Genomic DNA, 22,379 nt, shown 5'->3' with positions numbered 1-22,379 from the left:
AACTACTAGCAAGGGGTGAGGCATAGAGAACACCCTCTTGCCTGGTTTGATCTTGTGCAGGTAACTACAGCTACAGTGAATTCATAAGTGTAAGCCCTGTGATGTCTAGAAGACAGCACATTACAGCACTCCTCTGTGTCCTCCAGCTCTTACAATGCCTTTTCTTTACTGATGTTCCCTGACACTTGGTAGTGACATAGTGGGGGAAGGTGGTGGTGTGGATAAAGATATCCTATTCAGTGCTGGGCACTCAGTTATCCAGGGAGCCTTGTACCAGTCCTAGTGAGAGTTACCCAGTGAGTTTTGGATAACTTTTACTATGACCGGTGCATTCTTGTAACAAATAACTGTGCCCCTAATCAAATAGAACACTTAAATTTCCTAAAGGAAATTAAGTTGTTTGCTGTACTGGATTTTGATTCTTGTTTTCAGACCAAGGGAGTAGTCAAAGCTTACAGAGAAAGCCAGTAGCAAACCTCTACCTACCCAGTCAGTATGAAGAAAAATTAGCATGAAAGAGAAAATGTCTACTCTGAAACTTTATGAGCAGTCCAGCTAGATATTTTGCAATGCCCATCTACTGTCTTTCCTTTACACACTGTGTCTAATTCATCACAAATCCTCATGTGTGAAATGTGGACGCATGCATGGAATTCTAGAACCAAAAAAAGCTTTAGAGGGAAAATGACAAAAATTAACTATTGGACTTTGTTCATAGCAGTGTATCTTCTGGCCCTGGCTCTCTAATGCTTGTGGCTAAGAGCCAAGGAGATAGGAATTCTGACTTCATTTTCATGGTTTGGCTGGAGGATGTGACTACGTACATCTTCCTTATTCTGAGAAGGCTTTGCCTCTGTCAGCATTTTACACAGTTTAATCACACCTGCAAAAGTTGGTAAGCTGCAATCAGTTCAGCCTTTTGAGAATACTTTATTGAATAATGTATCTTCTTCCTGAAGAAAACGATGTTTGGAATCCTAGAAAAATAGCAACAGTTCTGCTTTTCAAATAAGATTCTGCTAAAATCCTTCAAATGCTACTTAAAATGGAAAACACCCATTTTTGTCCTGACTGGCAAACATTGATCTACATGTAAAAATAAATAAGAAGAAGAAGAAAGAAAGAAAAAGCAAGAGTGCCCGAGGCTATGGTGGCGATGGGTCACCAAGGGAGTAGTAAAAGCTGAACGAAGGATGACACTTGTCTGGGTCACGGACAATTAGAGAGCTGTCTATAATGCCAGTTTTAGTTTGTCCGCAATGTAAACTTTATGTCAAGAAAATGTATCTAGAAACAGTAGACCTAGGAAGGTGGTTGCTTTCCTGATGAATCAGGAAAAGTCATGGTATCACTCATAGGACAATTTGCGAGAATTCTACCTCTATTCTTTGTTCCTACCTGGATATGTGTGCCTTTGACCTTCCCCCTAAACTAGAGGGAGTTGGAGACCTTGTAAATACAATTAAGTATTGAATAAATTAAACAACGCTTGCTAAATGCATTCAGAAGGCACCATATTTCATCCATACCTTGCATCCCTGTTGCTGCAACCAGGTCTGAGGGGAGTATGTGACCACCAAACATAAATCCAGCTCTGTACACGGGTACTGAGAGAGGATGGTGACGGTGAGATTTCATCCAGCATTCTCAGTTCATCCTCTCCCTACCTGACCTTTGAAATGGAGCCTTCAGCTTTGAAAGGCCTGGCATCTAAAATTAATATTCTTCCCCATCTGACTAAGGAAGCAACAGCTGAGCAACCTGAGATCAAGGAGCATATTAGTTTAAACAGGGGCTCAGGGTGGCATTTGAGAGAAGCCACTTCCTCAGGTCGAGACACTTGTCTCTCCAAATGACTCTTTGCCACTGAGGGTGAAGTCTCTTACCGGAGAGTTCTGCAGTCAATTGGAATCTGCAGATTCCTGTTCTCTGCTGGGAAGAATCTTCCTCTTGTGAAGTGGCTCAGACTCCAGGATGTCCTACAGATGGTATCACTCTTGTTTATTGTTACTGCCCCTCCAACCTCCCCTTTCTCTCTATGTCACTCCAAACTTCAGGCAGAGTCAATGCTTAGTATTTCTTTATAGATGATTATGTGTTAAACCCAAACTTTTGTTTTAATATGTTAATTTTTATGACTTTCAGTATGGCCTGCAATTCAACATTATATCTTATCGACAGTTCACCATTAAATAGACATGCATCTGTTCTTATTTTTATAATTTTTTCAGAGAAGTTTACAAAATACTAATAATGATCTATAACATATGTGTAGAGTTCTGGTTGATGTTATTTGTATTTTAATTTTTTTGAACCTAAGTACTTTAGGCAATATATAGGATTTTGTAGAGTGTTATGTTTGAAATACCTTATAACTCTAGTAGATTATTTTAATCTATGAATTGTGAAAATGCAAGGTGAAGTTTCACTGGCAGAATTAGAAATGGTTTTGAAGTAGGGAAAATGAAGCAAAGTTCAGAGAATTTCCAGCAGGGGGCCTCGGGGACTAGCCACAGGAAAGCACAAATTCAAATCTTTGTTAATCTTTCTCTCCCTGGATAGCCAAGTACTGTGTGAACACGTAGATGCATTTATGTGCCTAGAATTAAGTGTTGTTTTGCAGTGTGTGCATTACCTAATTTGAATGGAGAGTATTGCATGCAAAGCCGAGCTCGGGGCACAGCTGTTAGTAAAGGTTCAGTGAAAGGTGTGGGCTGCATTCTTCCTGTGAAATGAGTGTCTTTTGAAAGACCTGTACCAAATGTCTGAAGATGTAGACCGGAGGACTTGCAGTGTGATTCAGAGGTAGGGGTGCTGGCCTACCATGTGTGGGTTATTGAGTTCAGTCCCCAGCACTGAATAACATAAAGACTCAAGTGCAGGCAGATAATTGCTGTGGTGGAGACACTGCCCAAAAGGAGGTACGATTTCAGAAGGAGAGGAGGAGCCCCTCTTCCTGGACAAGCCTTTCCTGTAGGACTGTGAGGAGTAAGCCTTCCAATCCCAGTCAAAAACCCCAGTCCTCAAATTGTGTTTTAACCCATCACTTGATATGGCAGAGGGGCTTGAAATTTGCCCCTTATCTCCACAGCTTGTCTAATTTTAGTCTGTGAAGAAAATAAACCTGATAATGACTAGACACCTAGAAAAAACACATGCGCACAGCACAGGAATATGAAACTCAAAGCAGGGTGCATAGTTGTCTTTTATTGAGAGCCTGAAGGGACAGAGTATGGATTTCTGGGGTGAAGGGAAGTGAGAAGTCTCTGAAAGGTCTAAGGAGGGGTGAACAAACATCGAGGATGTGAATGAAGTCTTTCAGGCAGCAGCCACCTGTGTCATCTCTGCAGGGCAGGTGTCAGACCCTCGGTCTCATCTTCCTGTAGATGACTCAACCTTTCTTGGGTTCTAGAAAAGGGGGGTGGTGTGTCAGATAGAAATACCTCTATTTCATTTATTACTTTTTAATGTAGATGGATATAAATTTCCTTTTACAAAAAGATTTTCCTAGCCATTCCAGTGTGTACAGAGGTCCATGGTTTCTTTGAATAATCAACTTAAAATATGCTGCATAAACATAACTGGGGTTGGATGTCTTACTTTCTCTCCATATATGTCTTGTTTAATGTGGTGTAGGATGCACATAGTCACCTGGGAGGGCGCTTCTTACTATTTAACTTTGTGGAAAAATGTAAAAATAAAAGTTTCTCAATGGACAAAATTTCAGTGTGGATATCAACATTGTTCCTGATTTTGGAAGTTGATAGTGAATAAGTGGTCCCAACTTTTCTTGTCTCCTCTCTTTATAGTCAAGAGAAAGGAGTGCTGAGAAGTCAGGACTGTGTCCTGCTTTATAAGTCTGAGACCGAGGGAGACAAGAACTCCACTCCTGACAGCAGCCTGCTCAGACTCACCACCAGTATGCTGAAGGTCAAGAGGCTGGAAGAGATCAGCTCCTGCCACAGCAGCAACCCCCTGGAGAAAGTGGCCTTCTTCCAGTGCATGGAAGAGGTGGAGAAGGTGAAATGCTTCCTGGAGGAGAATTCTAGTGAGCTGGATCTGCAAGCTGGAGACCGTGAGGTAATCATGCTCATTCTCATCTCATGGGTAGTGCTCTTTACGGGTCCCCTTCAGGTTCAGTGTTGTCACATATATCTAGAACTGAGGAAGCCTGAGAACAGACACATTTCCATTCCTGTTCTCTGAGGATGATGTGTAAACTCTACTCTTGAGTTGGGTTGATAGATTAGAAGCCTTTGAATGTGCGTTTTACCTGCAGAGAATCTTTGAAGTGAGTTTCTGGGGATTGGGAGTGTAGCTCAGTGGTAGAGGGTTTGCATAGCATACCGGAGACCCTGGGTTCCATATCATCACCCCTCTCAACCAAATATACATGAACACATACACACATACTTATGGAATATGCTTTGGAAACACACTTTAGAGGAGGATCATTTAAAATACGTGTTTGGGCAGAAAACTCAGAGAAGCACCCTGGGGGGACAACTTCCAATTTCCCAAAGACCCTGAGCTCTGTGAGAGGCAGAGTCATTGACAGCAAAGTCCAGAGAAGGGGCAGCATTCCTTGCCGACAGCATGATGGTAGAGTCCTGTGCCCACTCTGCTGAATAAAAGCTCTGAGTTGCACCAAATTCAAGCACAGAGTTGCCTAATCTGATCAAGGAGAGTAAGTTGGTTAATATATCTGCAGCACGGTAAGCATTTCTGCTGTTTGTGTATGGGGGGTGGGCGATGATGTCAGCAGTGGAAGGGAGAGTGGGCTAGCACTGTCACCACAATACTGAGAAGACCCCCTCACTCCCACCCACCCTCCATGCCTTGCCACGGACCTCCACTCAAGTAAAGGCCTATCCTTGACTATACTGTAGAAAAGAATTTCAAGATGATTAGGGAGAAACAAAGTTGGCAACTTTATTAAATAAGTGAAAAGAGCTAGTATGTGTGTGGGCATCGCTGTGTGTGTGAGAGAGGGGGGACAGTACATTTCAAGATATGGGTGTCCATGTACAATGTCCTCATTTATGAGTCTGTGAATTTCTAAGTTACGTGGGCTACAGAGATGGCTGAGTAGGTAAAGGTGCTGACCATGCAAGCCTGGTGGCCTGAGTTAGAATCCAGGAACCCACAAGAAGGTGAACGGAGGAACTGAGACCACAGAACTGTCTTCTAACCCCCCACACATGTGGTCGCACATGAGCTGTACCCCATCTCTCTCACACACACAATAAATAGAAGAAACTTAAAGGATTAATTTACAACAGGTTTAAAGATTAAGCAGAATTTAAAAGTTAAGTAAAAATTATAGAGGCTAGAGAGACGGCTCCATGGCTAAGAGCACTTACTGACTTTGAAAAGGATGTGAATTTGGTTCTCAGCCCCCACAAGAGATAGCTCACAACAGTCTGTGACTCTAGCTCCATGGGCCCAGACACCTCTGGTCTTCATAGACACAGCACCCCAGTGGACATACCCTCTATCTCAGGTACATAATAAAAAAAGAGCTGGTTGACTTATTTCTCAGGTACATAATAAAAACGAGCTGGTTGACTTATTTTTTCCTTAGAGAATTTCCTTTTGCAAATGAAATTGTAAGGTTATTTTACGATGTGTACTGTACTGTATAGATTTGGGGTGAGAGGAGAGCTAATATGGTAAAACTCCTGGTCCTAAACTCCTGGGCTCAAGCTATCCTCCTGCCAAAGCCTCCCAGATATCTGGAACTATCTAAGTGCCTGTAACCACCCTGTTGCTTAGATCCAGAAGAAGAAATTGTCATAGGCAAATTATAAGTGAGATATGAAAGACACCCTTACAAGGACCGCTAATAAGAGCACAAACAAATAAAGAGGATTTATTTTCTGCTCATGGATTTCTGCAGGAAACAGAAGACCACTCATCTTTCGTCACTTTGCAAACAGAAATCAACTAATGCTTTATATGGATTTGATTGTCAAGTACACTTGTTCTCATAATTCTGTGATATAATTTTGTTGCCATTGTTGTTTGGAATTTTTTTTTTTTTTTTGAGAGAGGGCCTTGTGTAGCCCAGGCAGTCCTTGAACTCCATGTGTATCTTAGGATGACCTTGAATTTCTGATCCTCCTGACTCTACCTTCTAAGCACTAAGATTTCAGGTGTGTGCCACTGTGCCAAGGTTATGTGATAACATTTTAATTAACTGCCTTTAAAATGTGAGGTAATGGTGAATTGGACTATAAGCTTTCTTAGGAAGAATTACTTTTTATGATTACCAACTGTTTTAGAAAGTTCCAAACTTAATTTGGAAGTTATATATTTTGGGATTTGCGGCGGTGGGGGGGATGGGGGGGTGGGGAGATTGAGTCTGTAGAGACCCTAAAGGGAGTAGAAAAACATTTTGTAGCAGGACCTTTCTGGCTTCCGTGTTACAGTTGACACCATTGAAGGTAGAAACCAGTGACAAGGAATGCCATATGTCCCATTCAGTTTTTTATTTATAAGTAGAGAGGCCCAGGGATGTCAGCAGTCAGGAACCCTGTCCGTCTCTGGCCCTGTGGAGAATGGACAGGTGCAGGTATTAGTGCCTCAGAGCTCTTTCTATGGCCAGCAGCTGCCAGGTAGAGGCCACCTCAGCAGCTCGGGTGTGTGGACACCGCCGGGCTGCCATGGCTCTCTCCATCTTCTGCAGAGCTGAAGCAGACCTTTACCGCGTCACTCTTTTCTCTCCCGGGACTATTAAAAAGACCTGTCCACTTTCTCACTTAACTCTCTTCTCCCGCTTCCCATTCTCTTTCTGAGAAGATTAGGGCCGCTAATGGTAGAAACATTTGCTAGCTGCACTGAAAGGCAATTTTCACTGGATTTCAGACACTCTGGGGACACAGCTTTGTTCTGGAAGCTTGGAATACAGTTTCCAAAAGCAACTTTATCTGCTCTCAGTCCCAAGAGCAGAAAAACTGTATATAAATTTAACAGCCTGTATTTGTTAAAATAGTTCGGTGAGACTTGGATGTTGTTTTCTTTTCCGGCTCTTAAGCGGGATTTTCTGTCGTCTGTTTTCCCTGCACTGCGTTTATTTTAGACTACCTTTCTCTTCCTCTACTTTTTTAGGTGGATTGTTAAATGCTTCAGATTCTGCTCCTCTGCATGTGAAACATTTAATTTATTTTATAATTTTAACTTTGTTCCTTTAAGTTTTCTTCATTTTCCATTTGTTTCTGTTTTTCCAATGTCCTTTTCCCTTAAATAATACTGTGGATTTTAAAAGGTTTATTACTTAAAGGGGCGATTCATGGGCTTGCTTCCATGTTTTCCTTCTTTTCCATGCCATATCTCAAAATTAAAGCCTTTGAAGGGTGTCAGAGGCCTCTCCCCAAGCAAGGAGCTGGCAGTAGATAGGAAGTGACAGTTACCTGTCCTAAGAATAAGGCCATTGTTCAACTTCCTTCCCCCAGCCATTTTTTCCTCTTCTTGCTTTATACCACACTTACAAGCTCTCCAATTCCTCAGCTCAGTCTCAACCTCTACTGGGCCTTAAACCTGTGCCATCACCAACGCCCTATAGTCATCACTTCCGGGACCTCTCCAACCTGGCTCCCGACCAGCACGATTACCTTACCTTTCACACAGGTCAAGGACTCTCCTCTACTCTCTAAAATGCTCAGTATGAAGCCTAGATTTTATATTTGCCCCTAGGCCATGTCCTTGTCCCAGCACTCCCATGAGGACATCTGCAACACTCCTTCAAAAGATCATGCATGTATGGAAATCAAATAAATGGATGAATAGAATATGTTTTCAAGAGATAACCACATACCACAATACGTTAGATCTAAACTTGTCCAACATATGCACTGAAATCAAGCAGAACTTAGCAAAGAGTTGATCTGAGTGAGGAGCCTAATAGCCACCATGTACATACTATGATGTTATGAATGATAAATAGTTCTCACAACTATAATTGTAATTACTTTGATATAATTAAATGCAGAGTTTTAATTAAATTATTATAGTCATACTTTTGGTGCTATGGACACAACCCAAGGATTCAAGGATATGCTGCTATATCCTCAACCCATACAAGGATATGCTGTGTCCCCTGCGCCATATTTCTAAATTTTATACCCAAGATGATTTATGCTCATCTCCCTTGGTTTTCTCTGCCTTCCTGTGTGATCCTATTTCCTGTCATTTCCCCTGAAGGCTTGGTCCCAAGTATAAAAACTAAGGGGGATTAGAGTATGGATGGTCATTTTACCAAAATATGTCTTTGTGGACCACTCCTCCAGAATTGTGCTCATAGGCCTTAGTCAAGGTGGATGACTTCTGAACCTACACTCATCATGGTTTGTATGGAGAAGTCTCCTTTAGTAAGTTCCAGGTTTCAGGGCTGGGAATATTCTATAGTTGATGGAATCCTTCCTTAGCATGTAAGAAGCCTGAGTTTGAGCAGTAGCACCACATAAACTGGGCATGATGACCCACTCTGTGCCTGTAATGCTAACATTTTGGAGATAGAGGCAGGAGGATCAGAAGCTGAAGATCATTCTGAGCTACACAGAAGGTTTGAGGCCAGCCTGGGATGTCTGAGACCTTATCTCAAATACAAAAGACAAAAAACACAACAAAACAAAAACAAAAACTCAAAATACTGTACTACCACCAACAAAAACAGGTTCAATGCTTCCCTGGTACCATCTAGAGGAGAGATTAGGATGGCCCAAATAGACACAGGGTCTCATGGTCCCTGGGATATTTCAGTGTCTCTCACAGATATTCAAAGACTGAACCAAACCAAACTATTTCTTAGCTGGATGTGCAAAAGACAAGAAAGGGTTGGATAAAGCATGGCTGTCTCTATTTTGATTGAGTTGGTTGTTTTAATAGCAGATGACATTTCCTGACAGCTGATGTGAAATTTTACCACCAGCTGTGTTCATAATGACTATTCTTAGATCTCAAAATAGCATAGTCAAGGATGAAGGTTTTTAATTTTTGAAGTTACATTCTTCCACTCCTTTTTTTTTCTCCTTGCCCCGAAATGGTGAGAGAAAGCTTCCTAGCTGGTGTTGGCCCAGCATAGGCAGCTGATACCAGTTACGATGCAGCTACTAGTCCTTGACCAGGGGACAAACACATGTGTGTCAGGACAAATTATTGCCAGCGATCTCTCTCAGTCCCTACACCTGTCTCGGGTCTGTCACAAAGAGCCATCATCTGTTTCCTTTTAAAGAAGCAGAGTATTAGCTGGTCGTGTAACCAGAGATGCCCAGTGTAGGACTACACAAAAAAATCCCATTGCAGTCCACAATGCCCACTCCTCAGAGCAGAGCAGGGAGCACAGGGAGCTTAGAAAGTGGTTTGCTAGATCAGGGCAGGGAAGGTGCCTACAAAGCCAGGGACTTCGCGGCCGCTCCCAGGCCATGGACTCCATACTTCAAAGAAAAGACTTCTGGATTGTAGGTAGCGTGTGCCTTCTGTCGTCTCCAGTCTTCTGGCGCCTGTTTCGGTCAGTGGTGACATGGGGAGGCCCCAAGCAGGCACCTGCACTTGAGGATGCACAGGTAGTGAAATCCTTTTGAACGAGGGCAGATTCATTTTGCAATTCCCTTCCAACATCTCCAGCCCAGAAGCGGTGCTCACCAAAGGCAGTTGATCCATGCCTTGCTGGATCTTTGCCCAGGACTACTGTCTTAGGAGGGGCTGGGATAATAATAGTGACATGTGGCACCTTTCATCATTTCTAGCAATTGGGCCAACTTTCGGGGAATCTTGAAGCAGCTGTATCAGGAATTAATTTAAGTTGGTGATCTGTTTGGGATAGGAGAGTTAAAAATAATGTTGGCATCAGTTCATTTTTTTTTTTTGTCCTTTTTATGTGTCGTGGTTATAAAAGAAAAACATATATTTGTCCTGTTCATAGGAAATCTGTTGTAGGCTCAGCAGTGAAGGGTGCTGAGTACTTGAATTGTCTCCTCCCATGCTTTGGGCTGCTGCTGATATGGTTTTTCATCAAACACAGAAGCTATTTCTGCAATGGAATTCTGTGGGCAAAATACAGTTCTGGAAGAGAAGTAATTCTCAGTCTGAAGAGTGTAGAACTTTCTGAGAGGTGTTCATTTCCAGAAAAACAGCTTTCTCCGTGTGCTTGATTACTTTATTCATTATCATCTGCTAAGTCACTTCCAAACACTTCAGACAGTCTAGCAAACACTCCAGAAGACCCTGAGGGTCAGCACTTCTATCGGAAGGCAGGCTCACAGCAGCATTTGGTTCTCAGCACCTTTATCCTCCTCCAACACTCCCTTCCCCCATTGACCTCTTCCATGAAATGTCATTTCTTTTCCTTCCTTAATGTTTTTCTGAATGGCTAGAGAGAGGGCTCAGTTGGGGAAGTACTTGCATTGCAAGCATGAGGGTATGAGTTTGACCCCAGAACCCATATGAAAACGTCGGGTACAGTGACTCATCTTGTAACCTCAATGCTGGATCTCAGTGCTTACTGGCCAGCCAGTCCAGCCTAATAAGTAAACTTCTGGTCAGTAAGAGACCTTGTTTCAGAAGGAGGTAGGTGGTGTTCCTGAGAACCACATCTAAGCCCTCAACCCCCAACACATACACACTTACATAAAATTGTTTGTGTGTGTACAGTACTAGGCATCAATCTCAAAGCCTTGAAGTTTCCAGGTAAGTGTTGCTGGGCCAAATTCCAGCCCTTCCCAGGAAATTTATTTCTACAGATACTCTGTTTGATGTATATATTCTTGATGCATTATATGTATGCACATCCTGTGCACATATAAAGAGTAAGATTTTCTTTATCTCTTCTCACCAGAGAACCAAATCCCCACTCAGGTGCTCTTGCTGTAATGGCAATACATGATTTACAGTTTAAAAAATTTCAAGGAGAGGTGGTTTGATAGTGATACATACATGCATGACTTACATCGTATCCTATGAGAACCACAAGTTCTAGCTCTTGGTTTTCAGATGACACAGCTCTATGCTTCCCTGATGCCTGAGCCTTTCCTGGAGTCCCTGTTACATGGATACTTCTGTGATTATCAAGTTCATGTTCAAATGAACAGCCAAATCTTGGAATAATTTATTAAATTGCTTTATCTGTCTTAGTTGAGAACAAGGTAAAATTAGTGGGAGAAAAACAGCAACAGAAAAAACAAACCATACCAAACCTGAATCATATAAAAACCCATCTCTAGGCTAGCCCTGACATCATGGTTGTCTATCTATTGAGACCCAGTCACTGGTACCTAAGCATTAATCATGTCTGGCGGTTTAATATATCTTTTATGGAAATTATCAGGAGGACTACATTTCTTCCATGAGAAATGCTATGAGAGATTTCAGCCTCTGTGTGGAAAGGAATGGTATTCACGAAAGCTCTGGAATGAGCACCACTGGTATTTCTACCTCTGGTATCTGACAATGAAAGGTTAACAAGCATTTAGAAGTACCACATATATTCTTTTAAAGGTTCTTATAGCTTTTTAAGTGTAAAGAAAAATTTCATTTATGTCAGATTTAGAACACAACTCTCATCTTTTTTCATCACTAATGATCATTTATAATGTTGACAACTGATTATCTTTGAAATTTGTCCAAGCACAACAGTTTAGAGATTAGCTTTCACAGAGATGCCAGAGAATCCATTTGTAATGTTAATATGTTGTCTGCAGTCGAGAGGTAAAGGCTTTCTGATGCACTGTGTATAGATGCTGCTCATGTAAAGTTCTATATGGCCTTGAGTAAGTATACAGATGAGTAACCTTACTGTGTATGTTGTTTCGGTGTTTCTGAATAATCAAAATTACGATAATTTTATATAATTTCTGTTAGTTGTTTTAATATGAAGAAAATATCTTTCTCTCTCTACCAAAGTTAAAACAACAGAATTCAATATATATAATTGTTGCTAGTTATGACTATGTTTCTAGGTAAGAGAATGCTTAACACATGTCTTAATGAAATTCCTAAATATAATTTACTAAACTGTGTTCCTATCCATTTCCTCAAACCATTATGGTCGTAAAATGTACATTTATCTATTAGTATTACCCAGACCTTCATTTTTTCAGGCAATCTTCATGACTTTCACTATACAATTGACCCTCTGTATCCATGAATTACACATCTGTGGATTCAGCTAGCCATGGAGAAAACATTATGTCTGTACTGAACATCTGCAGACATTTTTCCTTATAATTATTCCCTAAATAATAGAGAATAACAGCTATCAGCATTCACACTGTGTTAAGTATGTAAGTAAGCCAGAGATGATTTAAAGCATAGAAGAAGAGGTCCATGGTCATATGTAAACCTTGTGCCATTTTATATAAAAGGCTAAAAGACTTGGGAGGGGTTCCAGGAACAGGTCTCCCAAGCATACATGCCAAAAGATGTTCTTTCACATTACTTTTATTTTTATTAATATGCCAACCCATTTAAAACTTTAGCAAAAGCAAAATTGCAACAGTGTGCTAAGTATAGATTTTTCAAATGCACAGCAACACATGCACAACATAAATTTTAAAATGATTTGTTAGTGTACGACCTCAGAGAGCCTAAAAATCTCTCACAACGAAGGTGGTCTCTGGGGCACCTGCAACAGGAACTCTTTCCAGATTTTTGCCCAGAGGCATTTATTCTTCATTTTCTGTCTAACATGTGGTAACAATGTCCAAGGGAACTGAGGCAAGCAGGTAACAGAGAATGTCCAAGGGAACTGAGGCAAGCAGGTAACAGAGAATGTCCAAGGGAACTGAGGCAAGCAGGTAACAGAGAGTGTTCTTTCAAAAGAAAGGGGGAAATTAATAGTAAGAGGCCTTTGGGGGGGCAGTGGTGGAGCATGCCTTTAATCCTAGCACTTGGGAGGTAGAGGCAGCTAGATCTCTGTGAGTTTGAGGCCAGCCTGGGCTACAGAGTGAGATCCAGGACAGGCTCCAAAGCTACACAGAGAAATCCTGTCTCAAAAAAACCAAAAAAAAAAAAAAAAAGAAGCCTTTAGTATAGAACATTGAAATTGGGAAAGTTTGCTTAGAGTTTTTATGTGGCTGTATGTCTAGTGTCTCCAAATTGCCACTCCTGAATTCCCATCAGAAAGTAGAGCCTGTAACCAGGGTTTATGTTTGGATCCTTAATTTGAGAATTGACTCCGAGGAATAGGCATGGAACCTCTGTGGATGAAATAGTGAAAGGAGGAAGCTCCAGCATGATGCTGACCGCCCTGTGCAGGGCTCATAGCTGCACTCCTGTTGTAGGCCTGAAGGCCTCCTGGCTCTGGCTCTTTTGCTAAGTGTAGCAGGACCTGTGACATCTTCAGTTCTCTCAGTGACCTCTAGGGAAGTGGCAAGCCGCAGTCACTTGGAGGGGGACGGGAAAAGTCCCCATTTAGTTGCCTCAACAACGGCCGGAACAAAAGGTAGAGCAGACTGTGTAAAGAACAGAGAGAAGAACACGTATTCAAATCCACTGAAGTTTCAAAGTTTAGCCTCCGAAGTGTTGCAATCAAGACTGTATTCTTTTGCTCTCCTGGGGATGGATTTTTGTTGTTGTTGTTGTTACCAGCTCGTTTTTGTTTTTACCAGTTTGCTGCTTGCTGTGTTATGAGCTCATTTTTGGTATTGTTGGCTTATCTGAGGGAAGATTGCTCAATTTATGATGGAAGTCATGAGGATAAGGCTTCATTGGAGATTGTGACTGAGCATAAGGGAGACAGTGCATGGCTTTGGGTCCCAGGATTGCTTCTTGAGACTTGGGAAACAAAGCTTATATATACATGCAGCCTAGTGGTGCATACCTTTAATTCCATTACACAGGAGGCAGAGGCAGGCAGATCCGTGAGTTGGAGGCCAGCCCAAGTTACATGGTTAGACCCTGTCTCAAAGGTCTTTAAGCCCTCAAAGGGCGGGCTTACCAGGTACACTGTTCACTGTTGCACAGAATCCCAGGATATCAGCATACCTCATCAGTTCTTTCTGTCTGTATATGGTTTTGCACTTGATGCAGACATAATGTTCATGAACACTGGGTCTTCCCACACCAGGCTCACAAACAAAGTGGAGGTGCTTACCATTGCTCCCCACACCTCTATGGGTTACTTGTTATGAGGAGGGAGTCAGCTCTCTGAACCCAGTGGAAGCCACTTTCTGGAAGCAGCCAGGTTTCAGCAGGAGTCTTCGGTGGCCTTCAGGGCCTCCCCTGATCTGTCTCAGAGGCGCATACTAGTATTTCTGCAGATAGCTGGGGTCAGTTAATCTGCTGCACTGGTTGGTTTTACCTGTCAGGGTGCCACAACGTAGAATCACCTGGGAAGAGAATCTTAAAGGGGGATTATCTAGATCAGGTTGGCCTGTGGGCATGATTTTAGGGGGTTATCTTGACTCTTCATTGCATAGGAGAGGGACTCTAGACTGTGTAAGAGTGAAGAGCACTAGCTGAGGATAAGCAGCAACCCAGCACGCATTTATTTTCTGTTTGTTCTTGACTGCCAATGTGATGTGACTAGCTGCTTGGGTTCTTGCCTCAACTTCTCCAAATGACAGATGTAACCTGGGATTGTCAACAGGATAATCCCCTCCCTCCCCTGTGTTGCTTTTTGTTAGTGTATTTGTCTCATCAACGGAAATGAAGGATGGCTGACCACTGTCCACATGCAGTCAGAGGTGAACTCAGAGTGGCCCCTCAAAACCAGCGCTGAGGATTGCCCCAGGACAGAGACAGTTTCCAGTCCGAACCACTCCAGGGACATTCTTCATGTTCCTTGAATAGCAGCAGTATGTGCCTGTCCCTTTCCGTCACATTGGCACATTCTTTGGGTAAAATAAAGGAGCATGCATATGTGAACATGCTGTGTAAAATGCGAAGGCTGTCACTGTTACTATTTCCAGTGCATTGCTTTCTTAACATCTGGGCCTCAGAGCCTTATGTCTTTGTACTGGCTGGTTTTGTGTGCCAACTTGACACAAGCTAGGGTCATCAGAGAGGAAGGAGCTTCAGATGAGGAAATGCTTCCATGAGATCCAGCTGTAAGGCATTTTCTCAGCTAGTGATCAATAGGGGAGGGCCCAGCCCATGGTGGGTGGGGCCAACCCTGCACTGATGGTCTTGGGTTCTATAAGAAATCGAGCTGAGCAAGCTATGGGAAGCAAGCCAGTAAGCAGCACCCCTCCTTGACCTCTGCATTAGCTCCTGCCTCCAAGATCTTGTCCTGTTTGAGTTTCTGTCCTGACTTCCTTCAGTGATAAACAGTGATGTGGAAGTGTAATCCAAAAAACTACTTTTCTCCCCAACTTGCTTTTTGGACATGGTGTTTTGTTGCAGAAAAAGAAACTCTAACTACAGTCTTCTTAACACATGGAGATGGTCTAAAGCATGGAGACAGCCTCTGTATGTATACTGCCTCCTAGAATTTATTTTAACAATTCTCTCAACCTTGTCTAGTGTTTTTCAAAAAGTCACTTGATTTATGGAATTAAGATGATATATGCTTTTTAAAATATATTCATAAATCTTCAGTATTAGTCTGTGGCTCGTGGCTTCACCTAGTTGGAGGTTCTGCTGCTTGCAGATTATGGTGGCGCTTTTTGGTAATTTTTTTTTTTTTTTTGTATGTGTTGTTGCAGACACCCTAGAGCACTGTACTGTGGTTGTGACTCAAAGATTGGAACTTGGGATACAGCTCTATGGTCAAACATGTGCCTATGATGCACAAGTCTTTTGGTTTGACTTTTCACACACACACACACACACACACACACACACACACACACACACACACACGAAGCATATATCCTTGAAGGCCAGCTTGTCCAAATCTTTGAAAGGAGGACTCAACAAATGGACTTGTCCAGGATTCCTGACAATGACGGAGGACTCTTCTGAACATCAGGGTTCTCTCTGGGCTGATCTTCTGTGCTGCCAGGGCCAGTTTTTTTTTTTCTTCAGAATTCTTGTGTCTGTTAGCCCCTCCCCCCACCTCCCACATTGGATCTACAGATCAAAATCTGGCTCAGTTCTTTAAGTCCTGCAGGCCCTCCTCCTGCTGGTAAACCACCAGCCAGGCCCTGGCTCTAGCTTTTCACTGAGTGTCACTGGTGCTTAATTTCCACGGGGCCCAGCACCACACCCATTCTCTGAATGCCTCAGCATGGGAGCTGGAAGCTTGAACAGCAGGGGGTGAGTCCAGAGACTCCTGCTGTAACAGGTGTGGGGTTAATGATCTTGTTAGTGGCCCAGGCATCAGGAAATTCTAAAAAAGGAAATAAGTAGACTAGAAGCCAGTAGTGAGTGTACTCACATTCTGACTTGTCTGTTACCTTCCATTATTTGTACTCCACACATGAACAAGCTAGGCCTACTCCTACTTTCCTATGTAGCTTAATGCTCATATTAATGAAGTCAGGATAAGGGATAGGCATGAAAATGAAATATTAATGCAAACTTTTAATTCATAAATGTATTTAATCCACCCATACCAGAGTCTAAGTATTCATTTAAATCATATAGATTTTATATTAATTAAAAAGCAATATTACCAAGCTAAAAAGGTACTGTGTTGGCTATGCTTAGATGCCAATAAAAGTTGCCCAATGATGACTCAATGAAAATACCTGAAACTCACTGACAGAAGCAATTTCATTTGCTCATGGTCACTGATCATCTCAAAAAGAGACAGAAGCTGGCAAAACAAGACAGTTCCTTTAAGTGTTAAACAGGACTAGATTCCTTTTGTGCATTCTTTTCCTTTTAGTAGAGATGTTTGGTTAGGGGTCCTGTTGAGATGACTTAGCAGGCCTTAGTATTTAGAAACCTAAGAACTGATGGCATTAGGTCTCATTTAGTTCTTAGGTTTCCAGAACAAGCATATTACACTAATACATTATCCCTCCCCAGGGATGCAACCAGCCCATGATGGCTCACATTCTGTGCACAGGTGCTGCACCCCACTCCAATTTTTATGTTCTTAGGGTTGTGTTTGCTGATTACCTACTTAGGATCAATGCCTTTAACCTGGTTGTAGTTCTTTATTGACTCAGGCATTTTATTGTAAACAGTCCTCCTTACTGTGTGTCTACTTGTTCTAAGTACTTTATAAACAGGCTGTAGCTCAGGGCCTTGTCTAGCCCTGTAAAGCCTTGGCTCAGTCTCTAGTAACATAACAGCAAAAACTCTGTGACAACCTGAGGAGACAGATCCGTCCCTGACTGATCACTAGCATATGCTGCATGTTGCAGGCACTGTGCTAAGGACTTGCCACACAGTGTGTAGTGCCTGTCACAGTAGCCCCATGAAGCTCTTTGTCTATAGGCAAGTAAGTTAAGACTCATTGAGACTAGGAGCTTGGACTAGCTGCATGCACACTATGGTCTTTCTTTCTGAATAGATTCATTTGCTCAACATTTCAAACCAGCACATGGGCTTAATTGCAGAAATTTTTACTAGCATGTCTTTAAAAATATAATTTGCTCCTTAGAGAAGTTTTGGGTTCTGAGCAAAACCAAGAGAAAGTTACAGAGTTATGCATACTTAACACATCTCCCCTAGTTACAGAGCTATGCATACACGGTCATCTTCCACAACACAGACCTATGAGCAACTCTTCTAGCCAAACAGTGCTTTTGTTCTAACTAACAAACCTTCACTGATACGAGGCTCATCTCTGGTTTTGTGCAGTCTATGGGTTTGAACAAATGTAAAATTTCAGGTATGTACCATTATAGTAATTTAATTAAAACAAAAAGATGTTAAATATTTGTAGACAAACAGAATTTTCTAAATCCTCATATGATCGGAAGTATTTTTCCAATTTAATGACTGTTTCAACTGTTTGCTTTTCAAATACAAATGTAGGGAGCAGGTAGGTTTTCAATGTCCATGTTGCCAGCCAGCAAACCCAGGTTCTTGTTCACAAACGTAAGGTAACAGCGCCCTCCAGTGGTGAAAAGTTGGAAAGGCTACTGTAGGTGTAAGGACTTTCAGACTTTCTGGGTTTTCCTGGCGCTGAGATTGGAACCCAGGGACTTCTGCATCCTTGTGAGTGCTTTACCACTGTGCTGCACCCTGGGCCAGGGTATCTCTGCAGTTGTTCAAACCAATGCTAGCACTTTCTCAGCCCTGCTTGAGAAAAGACGCAGTATCCTGGATCTGATCTGTTTAAGTATGCATAGTAAGGTTAAATTGTAACCCAATACCACAAGCTCATTAATACTCTATTGTTTAGTAAATAGTTCCTATGAATTCAGTACTTTGTCAACACAATATAAGTCTTGACTATCAGATGCAACTGACATTTCACCAAATCTAGCTTTAGGAAGGCAGATAGTCCCAAAATATTCTACTTCTCTTTTTATAGCATGGCTTGATATTTTTTCCTTGCAGCCTTGCCTATTTGTATTTCACTTTAGCATAGTTGCAGGATGAGACATTTTCACTTTGCAATACAGATTGGCACATGTATGACCACAGATTTTAATTTCATTTGGCCTTTTGCTACCTCTGTGACACTGAGCATGTTCGGTAGACTCTTTCAGTGACCTTCAATAGCTGAGATTAATACTACTGGCCTCACAGAGTCATTGCCTAGTGCAGTTTATACTGTGCTTGGCACAGAGAACACGAAAAGCTCAGTAAAGAAACAATACACTTCACTTGTGTGTAGACTGGACGGACATAGGACCTCACACAAGCCCTCTCTACCACTTAGCTCTGCCCTGGGTCCAGCTTTCATTATCAGAAGCCACCAGGCCATTCCTCAACTGGGTGCGTCTTCTTTGGGTTCTGTTCTCTTTCCTGCTCAGAGCTTCACATTTACCTCCTGGGAAGACATTGCTCCTTCCATGTCTTTTCACATTTCATTGTTTTCTGTGGATGGAAGTTTCCATGTTCCTGAGGCCTCTAGGCTGTGATCTTTAGACATCTGGATACTACACTGTCATGCTTGGCTTTTCTCATCCCCACCATCACACCCTCTCAGACATCAGTACAGGATGTGATTTATTGAAATATGTCTTACATTTTTTTCATCCCTACTGGAGTGATGACAAAATGAGTTATTTTGCCCCACCATCATGTGAGGATGTATACAGAAGAGTTGCCATCAGACACCATGAAGAGGGAAAAAGTTCCAACAGGAATGAACAGGTCCACAGTACCAAGATCAGATACATGTGAATAAGCAAATAGTGTGTGATGGGATCCTACTATCTGCATAAGAATCAAGCAACATGGGCTCCACAGAGCTGAGGCGAGGCAGAGACCATTGTTTTACTGGCTACACACTACTAAATATCCCTTAGGAGCCAGGAAGTGCACACCTAGGTCATCCTGGTGCAGATTGTTTATCAAAATCATCAGCTCTGAAATTTTGACAGTTAATATTGTCATCCTAACAAAAGGAACAGAAGAGATTCTTTTGGTGTCTAGAATCTTGTCTTTTCAAGTGATGCAGAGCTGTACCCAACGTGAACCTAGCTGGCAGATGCAGAAACAGCTCTATTCTTTACTCTCTGCTTTGTCCACTGAGAACTGGCCTAAGTCCCCAGTTCAGGAGGCAGTTACTGACATGGTATTATATTCTAATGAAATTTTTGGGGAGAAATTGAAGACTGGAAAGTCAATAGCCATAGCTCTTAGTTTGGTTAAGCATGTCCAATAAAATATTAAATCTCAGCCTTGCCTCATGTTCTGTGAAGCCTGTACTGTTTGATTCTTACATATCAAGTGATAGGATCCCACCACACAGCATTTCCTTCTGGCTTTTGGTGTTATAAAGACACATTCACATGAATGGAACTAGTACTAGTTTAACATTTTATTCACGCTGACTCCTATCACAGTCCATAAAATAAAGATTTATAGATGAAACTCATTAAAGTTTATTTTCAATTATTCTACTTCAATATTGTTTCCCAACTCATAATTAAGAGCTTAGGGAGCTGTAAGATGGATGTGGGGCTTCATTTCTTGATTCTAACATGCTCTGTACCCAAATTCATACCCCTGGGGTCTGCCTGCTCAATAACTGTATGATATTACTCATTCAATTTTTCTTTGTCTCAGTTCTCATGACATCACATTGGTGAAATAATGTCAACTTTGTCAAATTATTTGGGGGAATAATTACATAAGCCAGTGGCTTGGTGCCTGGTACAGAGATGCAACCCCCACATTGACCCCTGTTCCTGGTGCTTGGTTATACTCCACACCTTTGGTCATTTCCTCCCCTTGAGAGAGCTTTGGAAAACCTTGAAGACCGGATTCAAATCTCACCACAGTTCTAATCAACTTGAGTTACATCACCTTTCATACACACTGCTTTGGTACCCATGCCAGGTGTGTGGCTACTCTGGGTGTCCTTTATGGCAATTATTGTGTTGCAGGTAAACTCTTCCATGCCCTTCTGGCTAGAGCTCTCTCTCCATGGGGAGTATTCCCTATTTGTTTATTTTTGTATCATATCCTTCAATGAGATAAGTTCATTTGCATTTGTGTACTGTTTATCTCTAGAGTTTAGGTTTAATTTCTTATTTCAAATTTTAGAAGGGAAGATGACTGATACACTTACTCAAATATTTAGACAAAGTAATGAATATGGTCAGTCAGGATATTTGAATAACTTTGGGTTTGCTATTTTTTCCCAAGATCCTGACACTCCCTGACTATCAATATCAGCAATAAGAAAGACATGTGTTGTTCCAGGTGCCTTCTGTCCCTGCTGAAAAAGAAGGCAATCTATTTCTCCTCAGTCAAAATGTGTTAACTTTTACTCTGCAGTGGTATGAGCACATTGGAAATTGTTTCTAATGACAGCAGTAAGGCATTGCCCAGGTTCTAGTGTCCGTTTTAGACACAATCTAGAAAGATTAGGCCAATTTAAATTGTTTTATAGGTTCTACTCTGGCAGTTATTATTTTATGGTGATGCAAAAATGGCCATTCACCACACACTAGAATCTCATTCCTCAACCCCCCATGCCTGCCAGCCAGTGTTGGTGTGACCAGGGGACTTGTTCAGATAGAAGCTCTCAGGCCCAGCCCATGTGCTCTTACCTAGGTGAATGTCAGTGTTTGAAAATCACCAGAATATTAATTACTGCCTGCAATTGAAAAATGAGAGATTGTTTTTCCCATGGAAAAAAAATGAAATGTAATACGAGTAAAGTTGTGCATATATGCTTATTCTTAACTAGGTGACAGATGCATGTATATTCACATTCTATAGCCACATACATGTATATTAAGTATATGTATTTATAGTGGTGTGTGTGTGTGTGTGTGTGTGTGTGTGTGTGTGTGTGTAGTGTGCTCCTAAGCCTCTCTCAGGCTAGTCCTTGAGAACTAGGCAATATCCTTTCTTGAACATTTTAAGAGCATATTTTCCTTGATAAAATAAATATGTCTATTAATAGTTGTTTCCATTAGATTTCCCAGGCAGACAAAACACAGAACTTGTCCCTCAGCCAGTCAGATAAGCTGGGGTGAGGGGACATGTGAATGGCAGCACACCCTGCCTTCCCTGGAAGGGTCACATTCATCCCCAGGGAGGTGGTCTGGACATCAAGTCCTTTACCCATTTAAAAAGAGGCAATTGTGTGACAGGACACCAAGGGACTGTGCATCATGGAAATTCCTTGGTCTGCCCTTGTCAGCAAGGCAGCAGGTGGTTTAATTGAAAGCTATGTGTGTGCTGGATAAAAGAACAGGCCGTGAGAGTCGCTGGTGTCATCCAGTCACGCCTGCCAGGTGCTTGCTGGCAGGCTTTGTGAACCTAAGTGCCTGTGGCAGGGAGCCACTGGATCTCGCTGCATTCTGTCAAGGCTAAAGTTAGGTTCGCAGTTCCCAGGGTCACATGGAAAGGTCAATAGGGTCTGGAGCTTATGGCTCTGTCTGGGCTTTGCTACTTTGTTAGATCAGCAACCTTGACTTCTGGTGCATTGTGAGACACCCTGATATTTGTTACGTGTTGGAGAGAAGAGCTACTGGAAATAAGCATCCCTTGGGGACTCATAGGCCCCACAAGAATCCTTCAGCAGAAACTGCTAGAGTGGGGTTTGGGAGGCCATGTCTTTAATAACCCCAAGGTTCTAATAAAGAGCATTATTAGGGCTCTTCTTGGGCAGTCATTGGCTCACTATCCAGATTCCGCTCTTTTCCCCTTTATGCTTGTGGCTGGCAACTAAAAAGATATTATGTGACTTCTGGGGATTTGTGAGCCTATAAAGACCATTAAATTTTAAAATATTGACCTCTTTCTGGGCTGACTACTCATTAACCCTGCCTCCTTTTATTGAGTTAGTCTTTGGGCTATGTAGGTGTCTTTGCAGAGTGAAGCTGAGGATGAACATACCATAGATCATTTGAGTA

At 42.0% G+C, this 22,379-nt stretch overlaps 1 protein-coding gene across 2 annotated transcripts in view; it reads left to right on the top strand.

Annotated features, from left to right (window-relative positions):
- The first annotated feature begins 3,906 nt into the window (after window positions 1-3,906).
- Window positions 3,907-22,379, top strand: part of Mylk4 (myosin light chain kinase family member 4) — a 77,754-nt gene continuing 59,281 nt past the window's right edge. For both annotated transcript variants that reach the window (XM_036186713.1, XM_036186712.1), the window contains exon 1: window positions 3,907-4,080. In XM_036186713.1, the coding sequence (XP_036042606.1) occupies window positions 3,922-4,080 (159 nt within the window). In that variant the 5' untranslated portion in view covers window positions 3,907-3,921. The remainder of the gene's footprint in view (window positions 4,081-22,379) is intronic.

The sequence above is a fragment of the Onychomys torridus genome, chromosome 5 (genome assembly GCF_903995425.1).
Source record: "Onychomys torridus chromosome 5, mOncTor1.1, whole genome shotgun sequence".
NCBI lineage: Eukaryota > Metazoa > Chordata > Mammalia > Rodentia > Cricetidae > Onychomys > Onychomys torridus.
Note: the sequence above shows the minus strand (reverse complement) of the source record. Positions and strands in the feature narration are given on the sequence as shown.